Below are 17500 nucleotides of genomic sequence, written 5' to 3'. Positions count from 1 at the left end.
ATCCTGCACAAACTTATAAACTTGATAACGGAGTGAATATATTTGTAAGTGATGCAGGAATTGTCACATCAAACTTAATTATACTCGTGTTTCCGTAATTTAACCAACTCATTTTTATCGTGCACAAACTTACAAACATTTTCTTCAATTATATAACTCACAAACTCAGTTTTTCTTCACCTTCTTCTTCCTCTGAATCAGTAAACTCAAACTCATTTTTTTCTTAATTAATCAAGAACTCGTTTTTCATCCTGAACAAACTTACAAACTCAATATTTCTTCACCTTCTTCTTCCTCTGAATCAGTAAACTCAAACTCATTTTTTCCTTAATTAATCTATAACTCATTTTTATCCTGAACAAACTTACAAACTCAATATTTCGTCACCTGCTTCTCCTTCTGAATCACTGAACTTGTTAAACACATTCCCTTCACCAAACAAGCAGACAGACACAGTTTTCTTAAGTAGATCTCGTGGCTTTCAACTCATTTTTATCCTGAACAAACTTACAAACTCAATATTTCGTCACCTGCTTCTCCTTCTGAATCACTAAACTTATCAAACACATTCCCTTCACCAAACAAGCAGACAGACACTAGTTTTCGATATCTGCTTCTCCTTCTGAATCACTAAACTTATCAAACTCATTCCCTTCACCAAACAAGCAGACAGACACAGTTTTCTTAAGTAGGTCTAGTTGCTGTGTGTAAAGCCGCCTGTCTCTCTCAAGCACGATAATTAGTCTAGTCACTGGTAAGCACAGTCTTTTGTAACATTCTCGGCAGCGGCAGCAGCAGCAGTCATGGCACCAATTGCTAATGCGCCACAACACAAACAAAGCCACGAGACAATGCTTCGTTCAGGATAACTTGGCGAGGAAGACACGCCCAGGAACTCCCAATAAGATTTAGCCTTTTCCCAGCATCCAACAATGAGATGTAACCTTTCCCAGCATCCACCAGCAAGATCTCACCTCTCCCAACATCCACCAATGAGATTTAACCTTTCCCCAGCATCCACCAATGAGATTTAACCTTTCCCAGCATCCACCAATGAGATTTAACTTTTTCCAGCATCCACAAGCGAGATATCACCTTTCCCAACATCGACCAGCAAGATCTCACCTCTCCCAACATCCACCAATGAGATATCACCTTTCCCAGCATTCACCAGCAAGATCTCACCTCTCCCAACATCCACCAATGAGATTTAACCTTTCCCAGCATCCACCAATGACATCTAGCCTGGTTTCAATAAGGGGCGTGGCTTGCCGGATTACCCAATGAGAAGGGAGGCTTAGAGAGAAGGGGGAGGAGCTTATAGACATGGGAGCGGGGCTTAGAGGGAAAGAGGGCGGAGCTTACTCGCCGCGTTATCCTGAACGGCGCACTGAGCACATGACAGGGTGAACGTAACACAGCAACACATCCTGGACGCTAACCCTAAGGTGCAAGGCCCACGTATGGTGTATGATACAGTACAAACGTTCGCTATATAAACCTATGAATGAGTAACAAAATAGACCTTTCTGCCTAGCCTACTAGTATTTATATAAGTATAGTACCTCGGTAGGGCTGGAAACGCCTTAATCTGTAGTTCCTGAAGGGTCTATCAAGGGTACTAGGGCTAAGTCTCCTGTGCCTGTGGTCTGGGTGTGAAGGGAAGGGATGGGAGGATATGTCTGTGTGGTCTGTTTCTTATGGGGGGCTTGCTGAGGGTGTCTGTCTATGTCTGTGGTCTGGATGTGAAGGGAAGGGATGGGAGGATATGTCTGTGAGGTCTGTTCCTTCTGGTGGGCTTGCTGAGGGTGTCTGTCTATGTCTGTGGTCTGGATGTGAAGGGAAGGGATGGGAGGAGATGTCTGTGTGGTCTGTTTCTTAAAGCTAGGGCTAAGTCTCCTATGTCTGTGGTCTGGATGTGAAGGGAAGGGATGGGAGGATATGTCTGGTGGGGTCTGTTTCTTGAGGGGTCCAAGGGCTAAGTCTATGTCTGTGGGCTGGATGTGAAGGGAAGGGATGGGAGGATATGTCTGGTGGGGTCTGTTTCTTTAGGGGTCCAAGGGCTAAGTCTATGTCTGTGGGCTGGATGTGAAGGGAAGGGATGGGAGGATATGTCTGGTGGGGTCTGTTTCTTTAGGGGTCCAAGGGCTAAGTCTATGTCTGTGGGCTGGATGTGAAGGGAAGGGATGGGAGGATATGTCTGGTGGGGTCTGTTTCTTTAGGGGTCCAAGGGCTAAGTCTATGTCTGTGGGCTGGATGTGAAGGGAAGGGATGGGAGGATATGTCTGTGTAGTCTGTGGTAGGCTTGCTAAGGGTGTCTGCTGGTAGGGTAAGTCAGTCTGTGTCAGGGTGTGCAATACTTTCAGCCTACGAGTGTGTGGGGGACAAGGTCTGAGTATGTAAGACCTCGGAAGTGTGGGCTACTCTACGCGCGACTACAGACCCTAAAGCATGGTCTCTATGGGGTCTTGACGCAGGCTCGAGCAAGGAGAGGCTTCGCAAGGGATAGAGCCATTTTTAGTCTGCACTGGGAAAGACAGACTAGACTACACATTTTTTTTCCCGGTACAAACTAGAAAAAAATGGCTGTTTCTCGCCCACTAGACGCCTCGTATGGGGAATCAAGACCAAGGGCTATTTGTTGAGGTCTGGCAGCCACTTGGGGTCTCACGTCTAGCCAAGGACTCTAGGGTATCCTTGGGTCTATCTGGCGGTCTAGAAGGATATGTCTGTAGGATATTACGGTTGACATTTCTGATATGCAGGATAATTTTTTGTTTTGTGGTTGTGTTAAAATGGTTGATATATTGAGTCCTAAGCTTACACACACACACACACATCACTAAACACCTTTCAAAGACATATTTTTACCTTGTTTTCAAATTCCTTCTAATTCATAAACGTAAGTACTTTTAACCCAAATTAATGTAATCTTTTCTATCTTCTAATATAATCTTCAATATCTTTTTTAACTTAATCTTTCATATTCTCTCTCTCTCTCTCTCTCTCTCTCTTGTAAATAGATTAAACTTGCACTCTCTCTCTCACATGGATATTTTAACATTCTCTAACGCCTTTTCGCTCATTCAAACGCCAATATGAAACTGAATTTCTGCCAATATTAAACTGAATTCCTGACACACACACACACACACACACACACACACACACACACACACACGCATGCACGTTCGCTTAACATATACGTAACACTAATTCGTGAACGTCGCGATCGAACGGAACTTTCAACACGTATTTTTCAACAAGTAACATAATTTTTTCTTCTTCGTTTCGTGCGCGGATTAAAATTTGCGTCATCGATAATCTTTTTTTTACATGTTAACAGGGAGAGTATTTTGGCATCACTATGTTCTAATATACTCACAAGTTTCAACGCTTATAATACTTGCTAAATACGTAACTCCTTCCGTACAAGTTTCAAGCCTTATAATACTTGCTAATACGTAACTCTTTACGTACGTACAATTTTGATACATAAAACAACCTTAGTGATACATGATTTGATTTTGTATGCAGCTATCACATCAGTATTCACACACACACACACACACACACACACACACACACACACACACACACACACATCAGGTTAGCCAGTCCCAAAATTACTGCTTGGAGGATTTCCTTGTGAGGCCGCTGAACAGACTTTTAATTTAACGAACCCAGCGCAGAAAAAGAAGAAAAAAGCAAAATGAAAATGATTCCTTGGTGTGTAAGTCATGATAGAGAGAGAAAGTTAAGCTATATGGAAAGAGGAATGGAAGGAGAGGAAGAAGGAGAGGGAAATCTATCACTCAATCTGTCCCTCATCAAAGATACTGAGAGGATTTTAAGCTATATGGAAAGAGGAATGGAAGGAGAGGAAGAAGGAGAGGCAATCTATCACTCAATCTATCCCTCACCAAAAATATGGATAGGGAAGGTTAAGCTCTATGCAATGAGGAAGAGAGAGAGAAAGGAAGGGAGGGGAAAGTATATCAATCTCTCTGCCTCACAAAAGACCCAGAGATAAAATTTTAAGCTGCAAAGAGGTATGGAAGGGAGGGAAGAGAAGGGAAGGTCTATCGTGTGTTTCGGGAACTCGTCAATTCGCAAAAGATGAAGAGAAGAAACTAAGAATCACGTAACAGAGAAATTGGAGAGAGAGAAGAGAGAGAACAGTGCTGGGTGTGAGAGAAAAGACTACTGAGTGCGTAACATGGGGAGACGGGATTGAAACATATATTACGAACAAGAAGACATATCGTAGAGAGAACAGTGCTGGGTTTGACATGACGAGGAGCGTAACATGGGGAGACAGGATTGAAACATATATTACGAACAAGAAGACATATCGTAGAGAGAACATTGCTGGGTTTGACGTGACAAGAAGAATACCGAGTGCGTAACATAGGGAGACGGGATCAAAACATGTATTACGAACAAGAAGACAGATCGTAGAAGTCAGTATTCCGGCCAACACAAGGAAACACACTGCAGCTACCCTGTCTATAGCGCTGGCAACACACACACACACACACACACACACAACTACCAGAAACACATGAAAAGACCCAGCAAACTCTAGTAATATATATAATAGACTCTTTCTAGACTCAAACAGCTGTATAGAGGTAACAAGATCTCATGGTCAAAATAGCTTTCTTAATCTACAGCAAAATAATTCTATATATAACTCTCTAAGATCCAACAGACAGGAAGATACAGCGCATGTCTCTTATGGGGGGGGGGGTAAGCTATGGATACAGGGACCATCAGCTATATACAAGTGCTTCTGCGATTGCCGTGGAAGCTTTTTAACAAGTACATCGATCGCGACACATGATATCGGAAGCCTGTGTCCGAGACCTCACACACAACCGCATATATATTCAACCTCAGGACACATATGAGGATGGGGGTGTATGTATGAGGTGTATGAGGGGTGTTGGTACCTCATATCCCACTCATATTTGACAAGGGATGAGGGTGTGAGGTGAGGTATGAGTGTGGAGGGATGTGATCGTACGAGGAAGGTTCTGGGTACGCTGAGGACTGGGTTAGGAAGGAAGGTCATGGGAAAGGTCTTAGAGGGGAAGGTTTTAGAGAATTAAGGTCTAGGAAGGGAAGGTCTTAGAAAATTAAGGTCTTGGAAGGAAAGGTTTTAGAGAAGGAAGGTCTTGGAAGGTCTTAGAAGGGAAGGTCTTGAAAGGTCTTAGAAGGGAAAGTCTTAGAGAGGGAAAGAGCTCAGAAAAGGAAGGTCTTGGAAGGTCTAAGAAGGGAAGGTTTTAGAAAAGGAAGGTCTTGGAAGGTCTTAGAAGGGAAGGTTTTGTAGAAGGAAGGTCATGGAAGGTCTTAGAAGGGAAGGTTTTAGAGAAGGAAGGCCATGGAAGGTCTTAGAAGGGAAGGTTTTAGAGAAGGAAGGTCTTGGAAGGTCTTAGAAGGGAAGGTTTTATAAGGGAAAGTCTTGGAAGGTTTTAGAAGGGAAGGTCTTAGAGAGAGAAAGAGCTTACAAAATGAAGGTCTCAGAAATATAAAGTCTCAGAAGGCAAGGTCGTATAAGGTCTTAAGAGAAGGGAAAGGTCTTAGACGAGGAAGGGTTTACATACATAGGGGTTTAAGGTCAAGGGTCAAGGTAGAAGGGAGGGTCTTTGAGAGAAAAAAAAGCTTGAAGGTCTTAGAAATATAAAGTCTCAGAAGGCAAGGTCGTATAAGGTCTTAGAGAAGGGAAAGGTCTTAGATAGGGGTTTAAGGTCAAGGGTCAAGGTAGAAGGGAGGGTCTTTGAGAGAAAAAAAAGCTTGAAGGTCTTAGAAATATAAAGTCTCAGAAGGCAAGGTCGTATAAGGTCTTAGAGAAGGGAAAGGTCAACGAGGAAGGGTTTACATACATAGGGGTTTAAGGTCAAGGGTTAAGGTACGTTCAAAGGGATATAGGCCTCAAGACAGCCTGCAATAAGGGCTTAGACGGCATCAAGTCAACCCGCTCTGAGGATGTGAGGGCAGCCATCAGACTCGCACACAACCACACCCTGCCCGCTGCCCTCACCATGTGTGTGTGTGTGTGTGTGTGTGTGTGTGTGTGTGTGTGTATGTGTGTGTGTGTGTCCTTTAAACTATCAATTCTAGCCTTTACGTAACTATAGACTTGATTTCTTTGCTTTACGATAATTTGGATAACGATTTCGCTCTTATGCTCATCATGTTTGTAGGACGTAGTGAGTGTGTGTGTGTGTGTGTGTGTGTGTGTGTGTGTGTGTGTGTACTCGAATAAAAATTGGCATTGCTACAAGAGTTTCCTAACACACACACACACACACACACACACACACACACACACACACACACACACACAGTACAGCATCAGTCAGGCAGTGTGTGGGTGGGGCGAGGCTGAGCGGCCAACCCCACGTGCAGTAAACTAACTCAACGGGACCCGGCTACACTTCATCGCTAGGAAAATATACGCGACCACTCTATCGTCTCTATGTCTAAAAATAAATTATCTAACCAGGACAGACAAGAACAATCAGGACAGACAGGAACAATCACTATACAGGTAACCCCATGTAAGGTTCTCGCACCTGGAATTTACTTACAATCGGAATTTACTTACAAGCGAAATTTACTTACAAGCACTAACAGTTTCCTTAGATGTGTACGAATCTAGCTTCCAGCCTGACATATGAGGAGCAAGGAGAACAAGCTTTCGGAGGAGGATTGGAACAGCTCACTCCATCCACTGTTTAGATTTCAATAGTTTTCTTAAGGGTTCAGATCCTACCCTCTTAGTCTGACATCTAGTGGGCAGAATAACAAGCTTTGGAGGTCTAGAACAGCTTTTTCAATACGTTTTTCAGCTTTCAGTAGTCTTCATAAAGGTTCACATCCTATCCTTTTAATCAGACATCTAGAAAACAGTATAACAAGCTTTCGAAGAGGACTGGAACACCTAACCTCATCCACTGTTTAGATTTCAATAGTTTACATAAAGGTTCATATCCTATCCTTTTAACCAGACATCTAGGAAACAGTATAACAAGCTTTCGGAAGAGGATTACAACACCTAAGCTCATTCATTGTTTAGATTTCAATAGTTTACATAAAGGTTCATATCCTATCCTTTTAACCAGACATCTAGAAAACAGTATAACAGGCTTTCGGAAGAGGATTACAACACCTAAGCTCATTCATTGTTTAGATTTCAATAGTTTTTTAAAGATTCACATCCTACCCTCTTAACCAGACATCTAGGAAACAGTATAACAAGCTTTCGAAGAGGATTACAACACCTAACCTCATCCACTGTTTAGATTTCAATAGTTTTTTTAAAGATTCACATCCTATCCTTTTAACCAGACATCTAGAAAACAGTATAACAAGCTTTCAGAAGAGGATTACAACACCTAAGCTCATTCATTGTTTAGATTTCAATAGTTTTTAAAGAGTCACATCCTACCCTCTTAACCAGACATCTAGAAAACAGTACAACAAGCTTTTGAAGAGGATTGGATCACCTTATCTAATCCACTGTTCAGCTTTCAATAATTTTCTTAAAGGTTCACATCCTACCCTCTTAACCAGACATCTAGAAAACAGTATAACAAGCTTTTGAAGAGGATTGGATCACCTTATCTAATCCACTGTTCAGCTTTCAATAATTTTCTTAAAGGTTCACATCCTACCCTCTTAGCCAGACATTTAGAAGACAGACTAACAAGCTTTCAGAGAGGCCTGAAGCACCTCACTCCATGCAACATCCCGGTGCGAAAGCGTTACATTACAGGACATCGCCAAGCCTTACATGGGGTTCCACTAAACGTGTCAGTCGTACGAACTTGCAGGTACGTAAGAAGGCTCAAACGATCCACTGATGAGGGGTGAGGCTAGAGTACGTACGCCTACCGACGTGCGGATATCACAATAAGGTCCCTGAAGATCGACGGACAGAAACGGAACCGAAGGCGTAACTCAGAGTAACGTGCTGTGAGCGTGTGACGGAGGGAGTGTGCGAGAGTTTGGACGATGGTGCGGCGATAGGAACTAACTGGTGGCAGAGGCTGCGGCACACACACATGCACACATGCACACATACACACACACGCACACACAGAGATGGCAGGAAGTAGTTGAGTGTACAGCGGAGAGTTCCAAGTTCTGACTCTACTTTCTGACAATTACCGGCTATCTTCTGACAATTACAGGCTGTTATCAAGTGCAAATATCCTTCAAAACTCTCCTAAACACCTTTCAACCTGTAACTTCACCGACTTCCATTACGAGAGAAAAGCACCAGTGGGAGAAGGGGGGAACAGGCCAAGGCAGCTGAATAACCAGGTCGCCACTATAAAAAAAAATACAAGCCCCATACCACTGAAGGGCCCCACTACCCATGTACGTCCCGCAAGATACCGGGCCATCACCAAGAGGGTTCAAACACACATACACGCACACACACACACACATTCATACGGCCTATCCGCTTGCCTGGGTTAAAGGGATTGAAATGGACTGACTTAGGGTTGACAATATAGTGTTTCTGTGGCTGGAGTTGAGCGGTGGTGTGGTGGTGGTGGTGGTGGTGATGGGGAGGGTGGGGGTCAATGTGGTGGTATTTTCGTATTTTCCGAGTGTGATTTTTAAGGTGTGATGGCTACCCTGTGACGTGGAATATCGGCACCAGAATATCGGGACCGGAATATCGGAACCAGAATATTGGGACCGGAATATCAGGACCAGAATATCGGAACCAGAGTATCGGAACCAGAACATCAAAACCAGGACATCGGAACCGGAACATTGGAACCAGAATATTGGCACCAGAATATTGGCACCAGAATATCAGGACCAGAAAATCGGAACCGGAATATCGGAACCAGAATATCGGAACCAGAATATCGGGACCAGAATATCGGCACCAGAATATCGGAACTTTTCTTTTTTTTTTTTTTCAAGACCGATATCGATACATGGGTTATATTTTCATCGGCAATTCTCCTTTCGATCGACGATGCGACTTTCGTTTCGTCAATACATGGCCGATTTTCTTCTTTTTTTTCTTCTTTGAGCTTATACTTAGAACTTTGAGCTTTGTGGTATAGCCTACGTGTTAGTGTGTGTTGTTCTCTCTCTCTCTCTCTCTCTCTCTCTCTCTCTCTCTCTCTCTCTCTCTCTCTCTCTCTCTCTCTCTCTCTCTCTCTCTCTCTCTCTCTGTCTCCTATGTCCATCCCCATATATTTTCTCTCTCCGTTCAGCTGTGTTTCCTTATCAATCCTTTGATATACAAGACTACATTGCAATTCCCAAATGGTTTAGACAGCGGAGATTGAAGCATATAAACAGAATAACCAGTAGTAGCTGTAGCAGTAGTAGTAGTAGTAGTAGTAGTAGTAGCAGTAGTAGTAGTAGTAGTATATATGTTATTAGCCATGGTATAAAAATATGGCTTTGTGAATCAGCACCTCTGTGAACGCTGAAGTAGATATTGTTATTTTGTTAGTTAAGGAAGGAAGGAAGGAAGGAAGGAAGGAAGGAAGGAGGAACTGAGGATGGAATTAAAGGAGAGGAGAGAAAAGAATGGAGGAAGAAAGAAAGGAAGGAAGGAAGAAAGAAAGGAAGGAAGGGAGGATGGAAGGAAGGAAGGGAAGGAGAAAGGACAGATGTAGGGAAAGGAAAGAAAGAAAGAAAGGAAGGAAGGAAGGAAGGAAAGGAAGGAAGGAAGGAAGGAAGGAAGGGAAAGAAAAACGACATGAGAGAAAAAGCTTACAATTCCTCCTCCTCCTCCTCCTGCTATCCTAAGCCTCGTCAATCCGTTCTTGCTTCTTGGAGAATATATGGAAGAAGGATTGGCGGCTTGACTGGTCCTGAGAGCCTGTGCGACTGAGCTCCCGACGACCTGTGCTGTTGACCTTGCTGGGGAAGAGGTTACCTGAGGACAGAGAGAGAGAGAGGAGTTAGTTGACCCCTTGACTGTGGGTTTCCTACAAGCTGACCTCACCAAGCTACAGGAATGGAACAAAAAGTGGCTCCTGCAGGTCAATGAAAAAATGTAAAGTTCTGCACCTTGGGAGGGGATATCCAGCATACCAATACCACATGGGAAACACTCCACTATCCACCACAGAGGCAGAGAAAGACCTGGGAGTGTATGTTACCAGGCTACCAGTGAAGGGATATCCAGCATACCAATACCACATGGGAAACACTCCACTATCCACCACAGAGGCAGAGAAAGACCTGGGAGTGTATGTTACCAGGCTACCAGTGAAGGGATATCCAGCACACCAATGGAAACACTCCACTATCCACCACAGAGGCAGAGAAAGACCTGGGAGTGTATGTTACCAGGCTACCAGTGAAGGGATATCCAGCACACCAATACCACATGGGAAACACTCCACTATCCACCACAGAGGCAGAGAAAGACCTGGGAGTGTATGTTATCAGGCTACCAGTGAAGGCCAAATCCGTGTCAATCGCAGCGGACAGGTTAAGGAAGAGACAGACAGACAGACAGAGGACTTGGTTAGCTCAAGTAGAAGGGGAAGAGATAGACAGACAGACAGACAGACACAAGAGTTAGTTATATGAAGAAGAGACACAGAGACAGATCATAGAAGACTTGAATTACATAAGAAAGAGACAATCAGACATACACAGGAATTACTTAACAGACAGCAGACAGACACCCACAGACACAAGACTTAGCAAAAGATACATGGCTGGGAAGAGATATATTGAGAGCACATTTTAAGTATATGTTAGTGTTTTATTGTTTTAGTGGAAAATACAAGATTTGAGCATAGAACTACTAACAGAGACAGGACAGATATTGTACAGGTCAGAGTGGATAGAGAACCAGGTGGAGAGGTGGAATTAGAACCTTTACCGGGGCAGGATGGAACACACTAACACCAGACTGAGAACCAGGTGGAGAGGTGGAATTGGAACCTTTACCGGGGCAGGATGGAGCACACTAACACCAGACTGAGAACCAGGTGGAGAGGTGGAATTGGAACCTTTACCGGGGCAGGATGGAGCACACTAACACCAGACAGAGAACCAGGTGGAGTACATTGGGAAAGGCCTTTGTCATACACTACAGGAAGAGTCTAACTGCACATACCTGACGACACCGTTCGACGTTTGAATTTCTCCTGAGCGAGCGTGGTTGACTGCTGTTCCTTCCCTGGTTGACTGGAATTCGGTTGTGACTTCCTCGTCAAGAAATCGAAATAGCCCTTGGAAGCTGTGACCTGCTCCTTGAAGTCCGCTTCCCCAAGACTCCTCGACATCCCAGCCTCGTCAATCTGCAACGTGCTCGAGGCTAAGGACTTTGAGCGAGAGTCCTTCGAGAACGACATCTGGGTCTTCAACTGAGGGACACATCTCCTAGTGGCAAAGTCGTAGGATGAGAGAGACCTTGGTTTGTTGGTCTCCTCAGGTACAGGACTCTCCGAGGGGTCCTGTAGGGTGGTGGACCGGGATATCAGGAGGTCGTCGGAGGACCGTGACCTGCCCAGGGGTGCGTTATGACCACAGAGCAACGTGCTGTCCGAGGAGGAAGGACGCAGCCCGCACACATCCTGCAGGAGAGAGAGGAGTAAAGGAGTGTGTGTAGGGGTATGTAGGAGTGTTTAAGTCCTGCAGGAGAGAGAGAAGGAGTGTAGGAGCTTGTGTAGGATATGTAGGAGTGTGTGTAGGAAGTATTTACAGGAGGGAAGGAGGGAGTGATGTAGGAGTGTGTAGGATGTTTTAAAGGAGTCGAAAGGAGTGTGAATGTGAATAAGCAATGAGTAATTTAAGTGGGAGTGAGTATGTGTGTGTGTGTGTGTGTGTGTACGTGAGTCAGTAAGGGAACGACAGAGAGATAGAGAGTAAGAAAGATGAATAAGTTGAATAAGAGATTGAGTCAGGCAGAAAACGGATGAAAATAGACAAGTTACCCATCAAACTTATCCCCCCTAAAAAAAATATATTGTCCCATTCCGTCGCCATAAGCTGAATAGGAGAATGAGAATGGCAGTAAACGGAGGAAAATAAAAATGTTCCCCCTTCAAACCTAACCAAAAAAAGAAAATATCGCATCATTCCGTCGCTCAACTCACCACCTTGCCGTCGTAACATGAGAACCCTGGGTAGTCCGACGCGCTTTTCTTTACTCTGGGGTCATCGTTGTTCTGGGGGTCGCGCGTCTTGATCCCCAGCAGCCGGAGGATCACGTCCATCTTCTTTGCGTAGTCCATGTGCCCTGCGGAGGTGTAGAAATTAGGGGACACTTAAATAATCTTGAACCGAAAGAAAATGAGGAAGATTTTGGGGTTGAAACGGAAACTGAAGGAATACTAGAATGATATTGAGACTAAAACTACATTACTACACAACGTCCATCTTCTTTGAGTAGTCTGTGTGATCTGCGGAAGTGTAGAAATTAGGGGAAACTTAAAAAATCTTGGTCCGAAAGAAAACGAGGAAGATTTTAGTGTTGAAACAGAAACTATAATGAATACTAGAATGATATTGAGACTAAAACTACATTACTACACAACGTCCATCTTCTCTGAGTAGTCTGTGTGACCTGTGGAAGTGTAGAAATTAGGGGAAACTTAAAAAATCTTGGTCCGAAAGAAAAAGAGGGAGATTTAGGGGTTCAAACAGAAACTGAAGGAATACTAGAATGATATTGAGACTAAAACTACATTACTACACAACGTCCATCTTCTTTGAGTAGTCTGTGTGCCCTGCGGAGGTGTAGAAATTAGGGGACACTTAAATAATCTTGAACCGAAAGAAAATGAGGAAGATTTTGGGGTTGAAACAGAAACTGAAGGAATACTAGAATGATATTGAGACTAAAACTACATTACTACACAACGTCCATCTTCTTTAAGTAGTCTGTGTGACCTGTGGAAGTGTAGAAATTAGGGGACACTTAAAAAATCTTGGTCCGAAAGAAAATGAGGAAGATTTTTGCGTTGAAATGTATTAAAAGAACAGAAAAAAAACCACCAATATCTTTCTTTACCATAAAAAACAGAAAAACAAAAAAAACACTGCCTTACTTTCCTCTAATCCCCCCACCCCCACCCCCCAAGACCCCCCCCTCCCCCTTACCTGTCACAATGTCTGAGAGATCAAAGTTGAACATCCGCCGGTCCTGCCAGTCAACCGCCATTAGACCGGCGATCCTGAGGCTGCCGGAGGACGACCGGTAGAGGAAGCGCAGCAGCCAGTCCCCCTGACAATAGCCGTTGATGATGCGGCCAGACACAACCGTACCTTTGGGGGGGCGAGAGGAGATGTGACAAGGGTGTGGCTGGTGGTGGAGGGAGAGAGAGCGAGGGAAGGTAGGACGATGAGTGTGTGGGGATAAGAGAGAGATATGGAGAGAGAAGGGAGGAAGTGTGGCTTTTAGGGTGTGGTCATAGGTGAGAGAGAAATAAGGAGAGAGAAGGGAGGTATGGTGTGGCTCTTAGTGTGTGGTGCGACGCGGGAGAGAGAGAGAGGGGAAATAGTGCGGCAATGAGTGTATGGTTATGAAACAGAGCGAGAGGGAGGAGGAAATATACAATAGAAGGTGTTTGGAGACATAGACTAATAAAACTGAAAAGCAACGTGTGTGACTGAGCGGAAGAACAGACCAGGAGGAATTGATATATAGGTGTGTGTGACTGAGTGGAAGAACAGACCAGGTAGATGTGACACAGCCCAGGTAACGATCGCTCTTTCAAGAACAACGTCTACACTCACGGAACTTCTCCCAGTCCTTGGCATAGCCCGGCACCGGCGCTCCCAGCATGATGGCGTCCTGGACTATGCCGGCACTGGCCTTCTTACGACACAGCTCCTGGAGAGAGAGAGAGAGGGAGAGAGAGAGAAAGGCCATTAGTGAGAGAGGGACAACTTGACACAGAGAAACAGAGATACAAATTCAGTGAGAGATGGATGGACACAGACAGACAGAGAGATGGACAGACAGACAGACAGAGATGGACAGACAAACAGACAGAGATGGACAGAGACAGACAGAGATGGACAGAGACAGACAGAGAGATGGACAGAGACAGACAGAGAGATGGACAGACAGACAGACATAGATGGACAGAGACAGACAGAGAGATGGACAGAGACAGACAGAGAAGGACAGACAGACAGACAGAGATGGACAGAGACAGACAGAGAGATGGACAGAGACAGACAGAGAGATGGACAGACAGACAGACAGAGATGGACAGAGACAGACAGAGAGATGGACAGACAGAGATGGACAGAGACAGACAGAGAGAGATATGGACAGACAGAGGCAAAATGAGAGACTGACAGACAGAAAGACGAAGAAACAGAGAGACAATGTTACAGATGAAGACAGACAGAGAGACAGACCAGTAAGTAGACAGACAGAAACAGACAAATAAATTAAAAACAAACAAAAAAAAAATCATAAACGTCACAACACCTCCTCACCTGCAGACAGTAATAGATGACACGCGCGCCGAGGGAGAAGCCGATGAGCGTAACAGGCCGCCTTCCGTGCTGCCCCTGAACCAGCACCTCCGCCAGCTGCTTCCCCACCTGGGCGGAGCGACGGCAGCACACGCCCCAGGGGTTGTCGATCACCGAGGCCAGCGTCAGCAGCGAGGCGGGCCACGTGATAGCGGAAATGATGCCTATGGGGGTGGAGGCGAAGGGGGACATGAGAGAGAGCGTTTGAGGGCTGCGTGGAGGAATTTCTTTGAGTTTTGTGGTTTTTTGAGTCGGTTGAGGAAGTTCCTTTAAGTTGAGTGGTTTTTGAGTCCATTTTTTTAAGTCTGAGGCAGTAGATTTGTTTAATTCTTATATTTTTAGTTGGTAGAATGATTTTTGGAGTGGATGGAGCAGTTTTTGAGGTGGTAGAGTAATTTTTCGGAGCTGGTACAATTATTTTCAAAGTCTAGGAGGATTTTTTTAAAGTCTGAGGAAGTAGATTTGTTTAATTCTTATAGTTTTAGTTGGTAGAATGATTTTTTGAGTTGATGGAACAATTTTCGAGGTGGTAGAGTCATTTTTTGGAGCTGGTACAATTATTTTCAAAGTCTAGGAGGATTTTTTTAAAGTCTGAGGCAGTAGATTTGTTTAATTCTTATAGTTTTAGTTGGTAGAATGATTTTTTGAGTTGATGGAACAATTTTCGAGGTGGTAGAGTCATTTTTTGGAGCTGGTACAATTATTTTCAAAGTCTAGGAGGATTTTTTTAAAGTCTGAGGCAGTAGATTTGTTTAATTCTTATAGTTTTTGTTGGTAGAATGATTTTTTGAGTTGATGGAACAATTTTCGAGGTGGGAGAGTCATTTTTCGGAGCTGGTACAATTATTTTCAAAGTCTAGGAGGAAAAGGAGGAAGGAAGAAGCTAATAGGAGACATGATCTAACTGTCTGATATGATTAGAGTTACATAGATTTACATAGATGCTCAGAGACAGGTGGTAGTGTCGATCTAACTGTCTGATATTAGTGGAACAGATCTCTTAACCCGGTAGCTGCGGGGGTCATGTTTCTTAGGTTAGGTTAAGTTAGGTTAGGTTAAAGGCCCCTCTAAGTAAAATAATGAGAAAGAATCATCACTCACGCCAACCATTTCAAAATATATATCAACGCATATGTGATCAGCTTATGCATCATCTATTTTATGAAGTTTATATCATGGCAGAAATTTGCCCCGCCGCTGGTACACAGTAAAGCCACAAATTTGGCCCACCGCTGGTACACAGTAAAGCCACAAATTTGGCCCGTCGCTGGTACACAGTAAAGCCACAAATTTGGCCCGCTGTTGGTACACAGTAAAGCCACAAATTTGGCCCGCCGCTGGTACACAGTAAAGCCACAAATTTGGCCCGCTGCTGGTACACAGTAAAGCCACAAATTTGGCCCGTCGCTGGTACACAGTAAAGCCACAAATTTGGCCCGTCGCTGGTACACAGTAAAGCCACAAATTTGGCCCGTCACTGGTACACAGTAAAGCCACAAATTTGGCCCGTCGCTGGTACACAGTAAAGCCACAAATTTGGCCCGCTGCTGGTACACAGTAAAGCCACAAATTTGGCCCGTCGCTGCTACCAGGTTAAGGGAATGTCCAAGGCAGGGAGTGAGAGAGATTCAACTACTAAGGGTGCATGTATGGATAGATGAATGAATGTATGAATGAATGAATGAATGAATGAATGTATGTATGTGTGTCTTGTTCACCTGCGAGGATGGTGTACTTGAGGGTCTCCTGCACGGCCATGGAGAGGGCAAACTGTAGCAGGTAGTCCATGGCCTGGCCCAGCTCAAGAAGGTACTGAGACTCATAGCGCAAGCAGTACTGTGAGGGGGAGAGTTACATAGAGTCACATAGATGCTAGGAGACAGGTGGTAGTGTTGACATTGAGGAGGTTTACATAGATATATATAGAAGGATGAAGGACACTATTGCTATTGGTACTCACAACAGAAGTAGAAAGAGCTCATACTGGAAGAGGAAGAGTTACATAGATTTACATAGATGCTCAGAGACAGGTGGTAGTGTTGACATTGAGGAGGTTTACATAGATATATATAGAAGGATGAAGGACACTATTGCTATTGGTACTCACAACAGAAGTAGAAAGAGCTCATACTGGAAGAGGAAGAGTTACATAGATTTACATAGATGCTCAGAGACAGGTGGTAGTGTTGACATTGAGGAGGTTTACATAGATATACATAGAAGGGTGAAGGACACTATTGATATTGGTACTCATAACAGAAGTAGAAAGAGCTCATAGCAAAAGAGGAAGAGAGCTACATAGATTTACATAGATGCTTAGAGACAGATAGGAGGTTTACATAGATATACATAGAAGGGTGAAGGACACTATTGCTATTGGTACTCATAACAGCAGTAGAAAAAGCTCATAGCGAAAGAGGAAGAGAGCTACATAGATTTACATAGATTCTCAGAGACAGGTGGTAGTGTTGACAGTATTGAAGATAGGTACATAAGTTTCCGAAGGACACTATTGCTTCATATAGTTATTTAGTACTGAATGCATGAGTTACTGGCAATGAAACTGGATATATTACCCTTGGACATATATTACTTTGCATCCATGTATATTACCTGTTCCCTAGAGTGGAAGAGAGTCAGCCAGGGTCTGCTGAAGTCATCCGTGCCCTCCTTGGTCAGCCAGCCGGAGATTGCAATGGTTATGTGGAGGTGGTTGCCATCCGTCAGGTAGTCAAAGGCAAACTCCTCCACCTCCCCGATCCTCTTCTGCATCTTGAAACCTATGGAGAAGAGGATTAGGAAGAGGATTCAGAATTTAAGAAGATGGAAAGAGAAAAAAATATGTAGAATTGATAAGACTAAATCCTCCTCCTTCTCCTCCCTGATCCTCTTCTGCATCTTGAAACCTATGGAGAAGAGGATCAGGAAGAGGATTCAGAATTTAAGAGGATGGAAAGAGAAAAAAATATATAGAATTGGCAAGACTAAATCCTCCTCCATC

General features: G+C 44.0%; 1 protein-coding gene and 2 long non-coding RNA genes across 3 annotated transcripts in view; 1 reads left to right on the top strand and 2 right to left on the bottom strand.

Annotated features, from left to right (window-relative positions):
• The window catches only part of LOC126985211 (uncharacterized), a 1843-nt gene extending 481 nt beyond the window's left edge, over positions 1-1362 (bottom strand). The window contains exons 1-2 of the long non-coding RNA XR_007738377.1: positions 1216-1362; positions 1-1155 (exon numbers count right to left, since the gene is read on the bottom strand). The exon at positions 1-1155 is cut by the window's left edge and continues 481 nt beyond it. This is a non-coding gene — a long non-coding RNA (uncharacterized LOC126985211). The remainder of the gene's footprint in view (positions 1156-1215) is intronic.
• Positions 1363-1585: 223 nt separating this feature from the next.
• On the top strand, positions 1586-6258 carry LOC126985212 (uncharacterized). The gene is made up of 3 exons (XR_007738378.1): positions 1586-1689; positions 1780-5733; positions 5865-6258. It is a non-coding gene; the product is annotated as an uncharacterized LOC126985212 (long non-coding RNA).
• Positions 6259-9119: 2861 nt separating this feature from the next.
• The window catches only part of LOC126985208 (transmembrane and coiled-coil domain-containing protein 4-like), a 20838-nt gene continuing 12457 nt past the window's right edge, over positions 9120-17500 (bottom strand). Inside the window, exons 7-14 of the mRNA XM_050839783.1 lie at positions 17113-17279; positions 16218-16335; positions 14461-14663; positions 13747-13843; positions 13111-13275; positions 12105-12247; positions 11123-11582; positions 9120-9925 (exon numbers count right to left, since the gene is read on the bottom strand). Of these exons, the coding sequence (XP_050695740.1) occupies positions 9792-9925; positions 11123-11582; positions 12105-12247; positions 13111-13275; positions 13747-13843; positions 14461-14663; positions 16218-16335; positions 17113-17279 (1487 nt within the window). The 3' untranslated portion in view covers positions 9120-9791. The remainder of the gene's footprint in view (positions 9926-11122; positions 11583-12104; positions 12248-13110; positions 13276-13746; positions 13844-14460; positions 14664-16217; positions 16336-17112; positions 17280-17500) is intronic.

This window comes from Eriocheir sinensis, chromosome 59, assembly GCF_024679095.1.
Source record: "Eriocheir sinensis breed Jianghai 21 chromosome 59, ASM2467909v1, whole genome shotgun sequence".
In the NCBI taxonomy this organism is placed as follows: domain Eukaryota; kingdom Metazoa; phylum Arthropoda; class Malacostraca; order Decapoda; family Varunidae; genus Eriocheir; species Eriocheir sinensis.
Note: the sequence above shows the minus strand (reverse complement) of the source record. Positions and strands in the feature narration are given on the sequence as shown.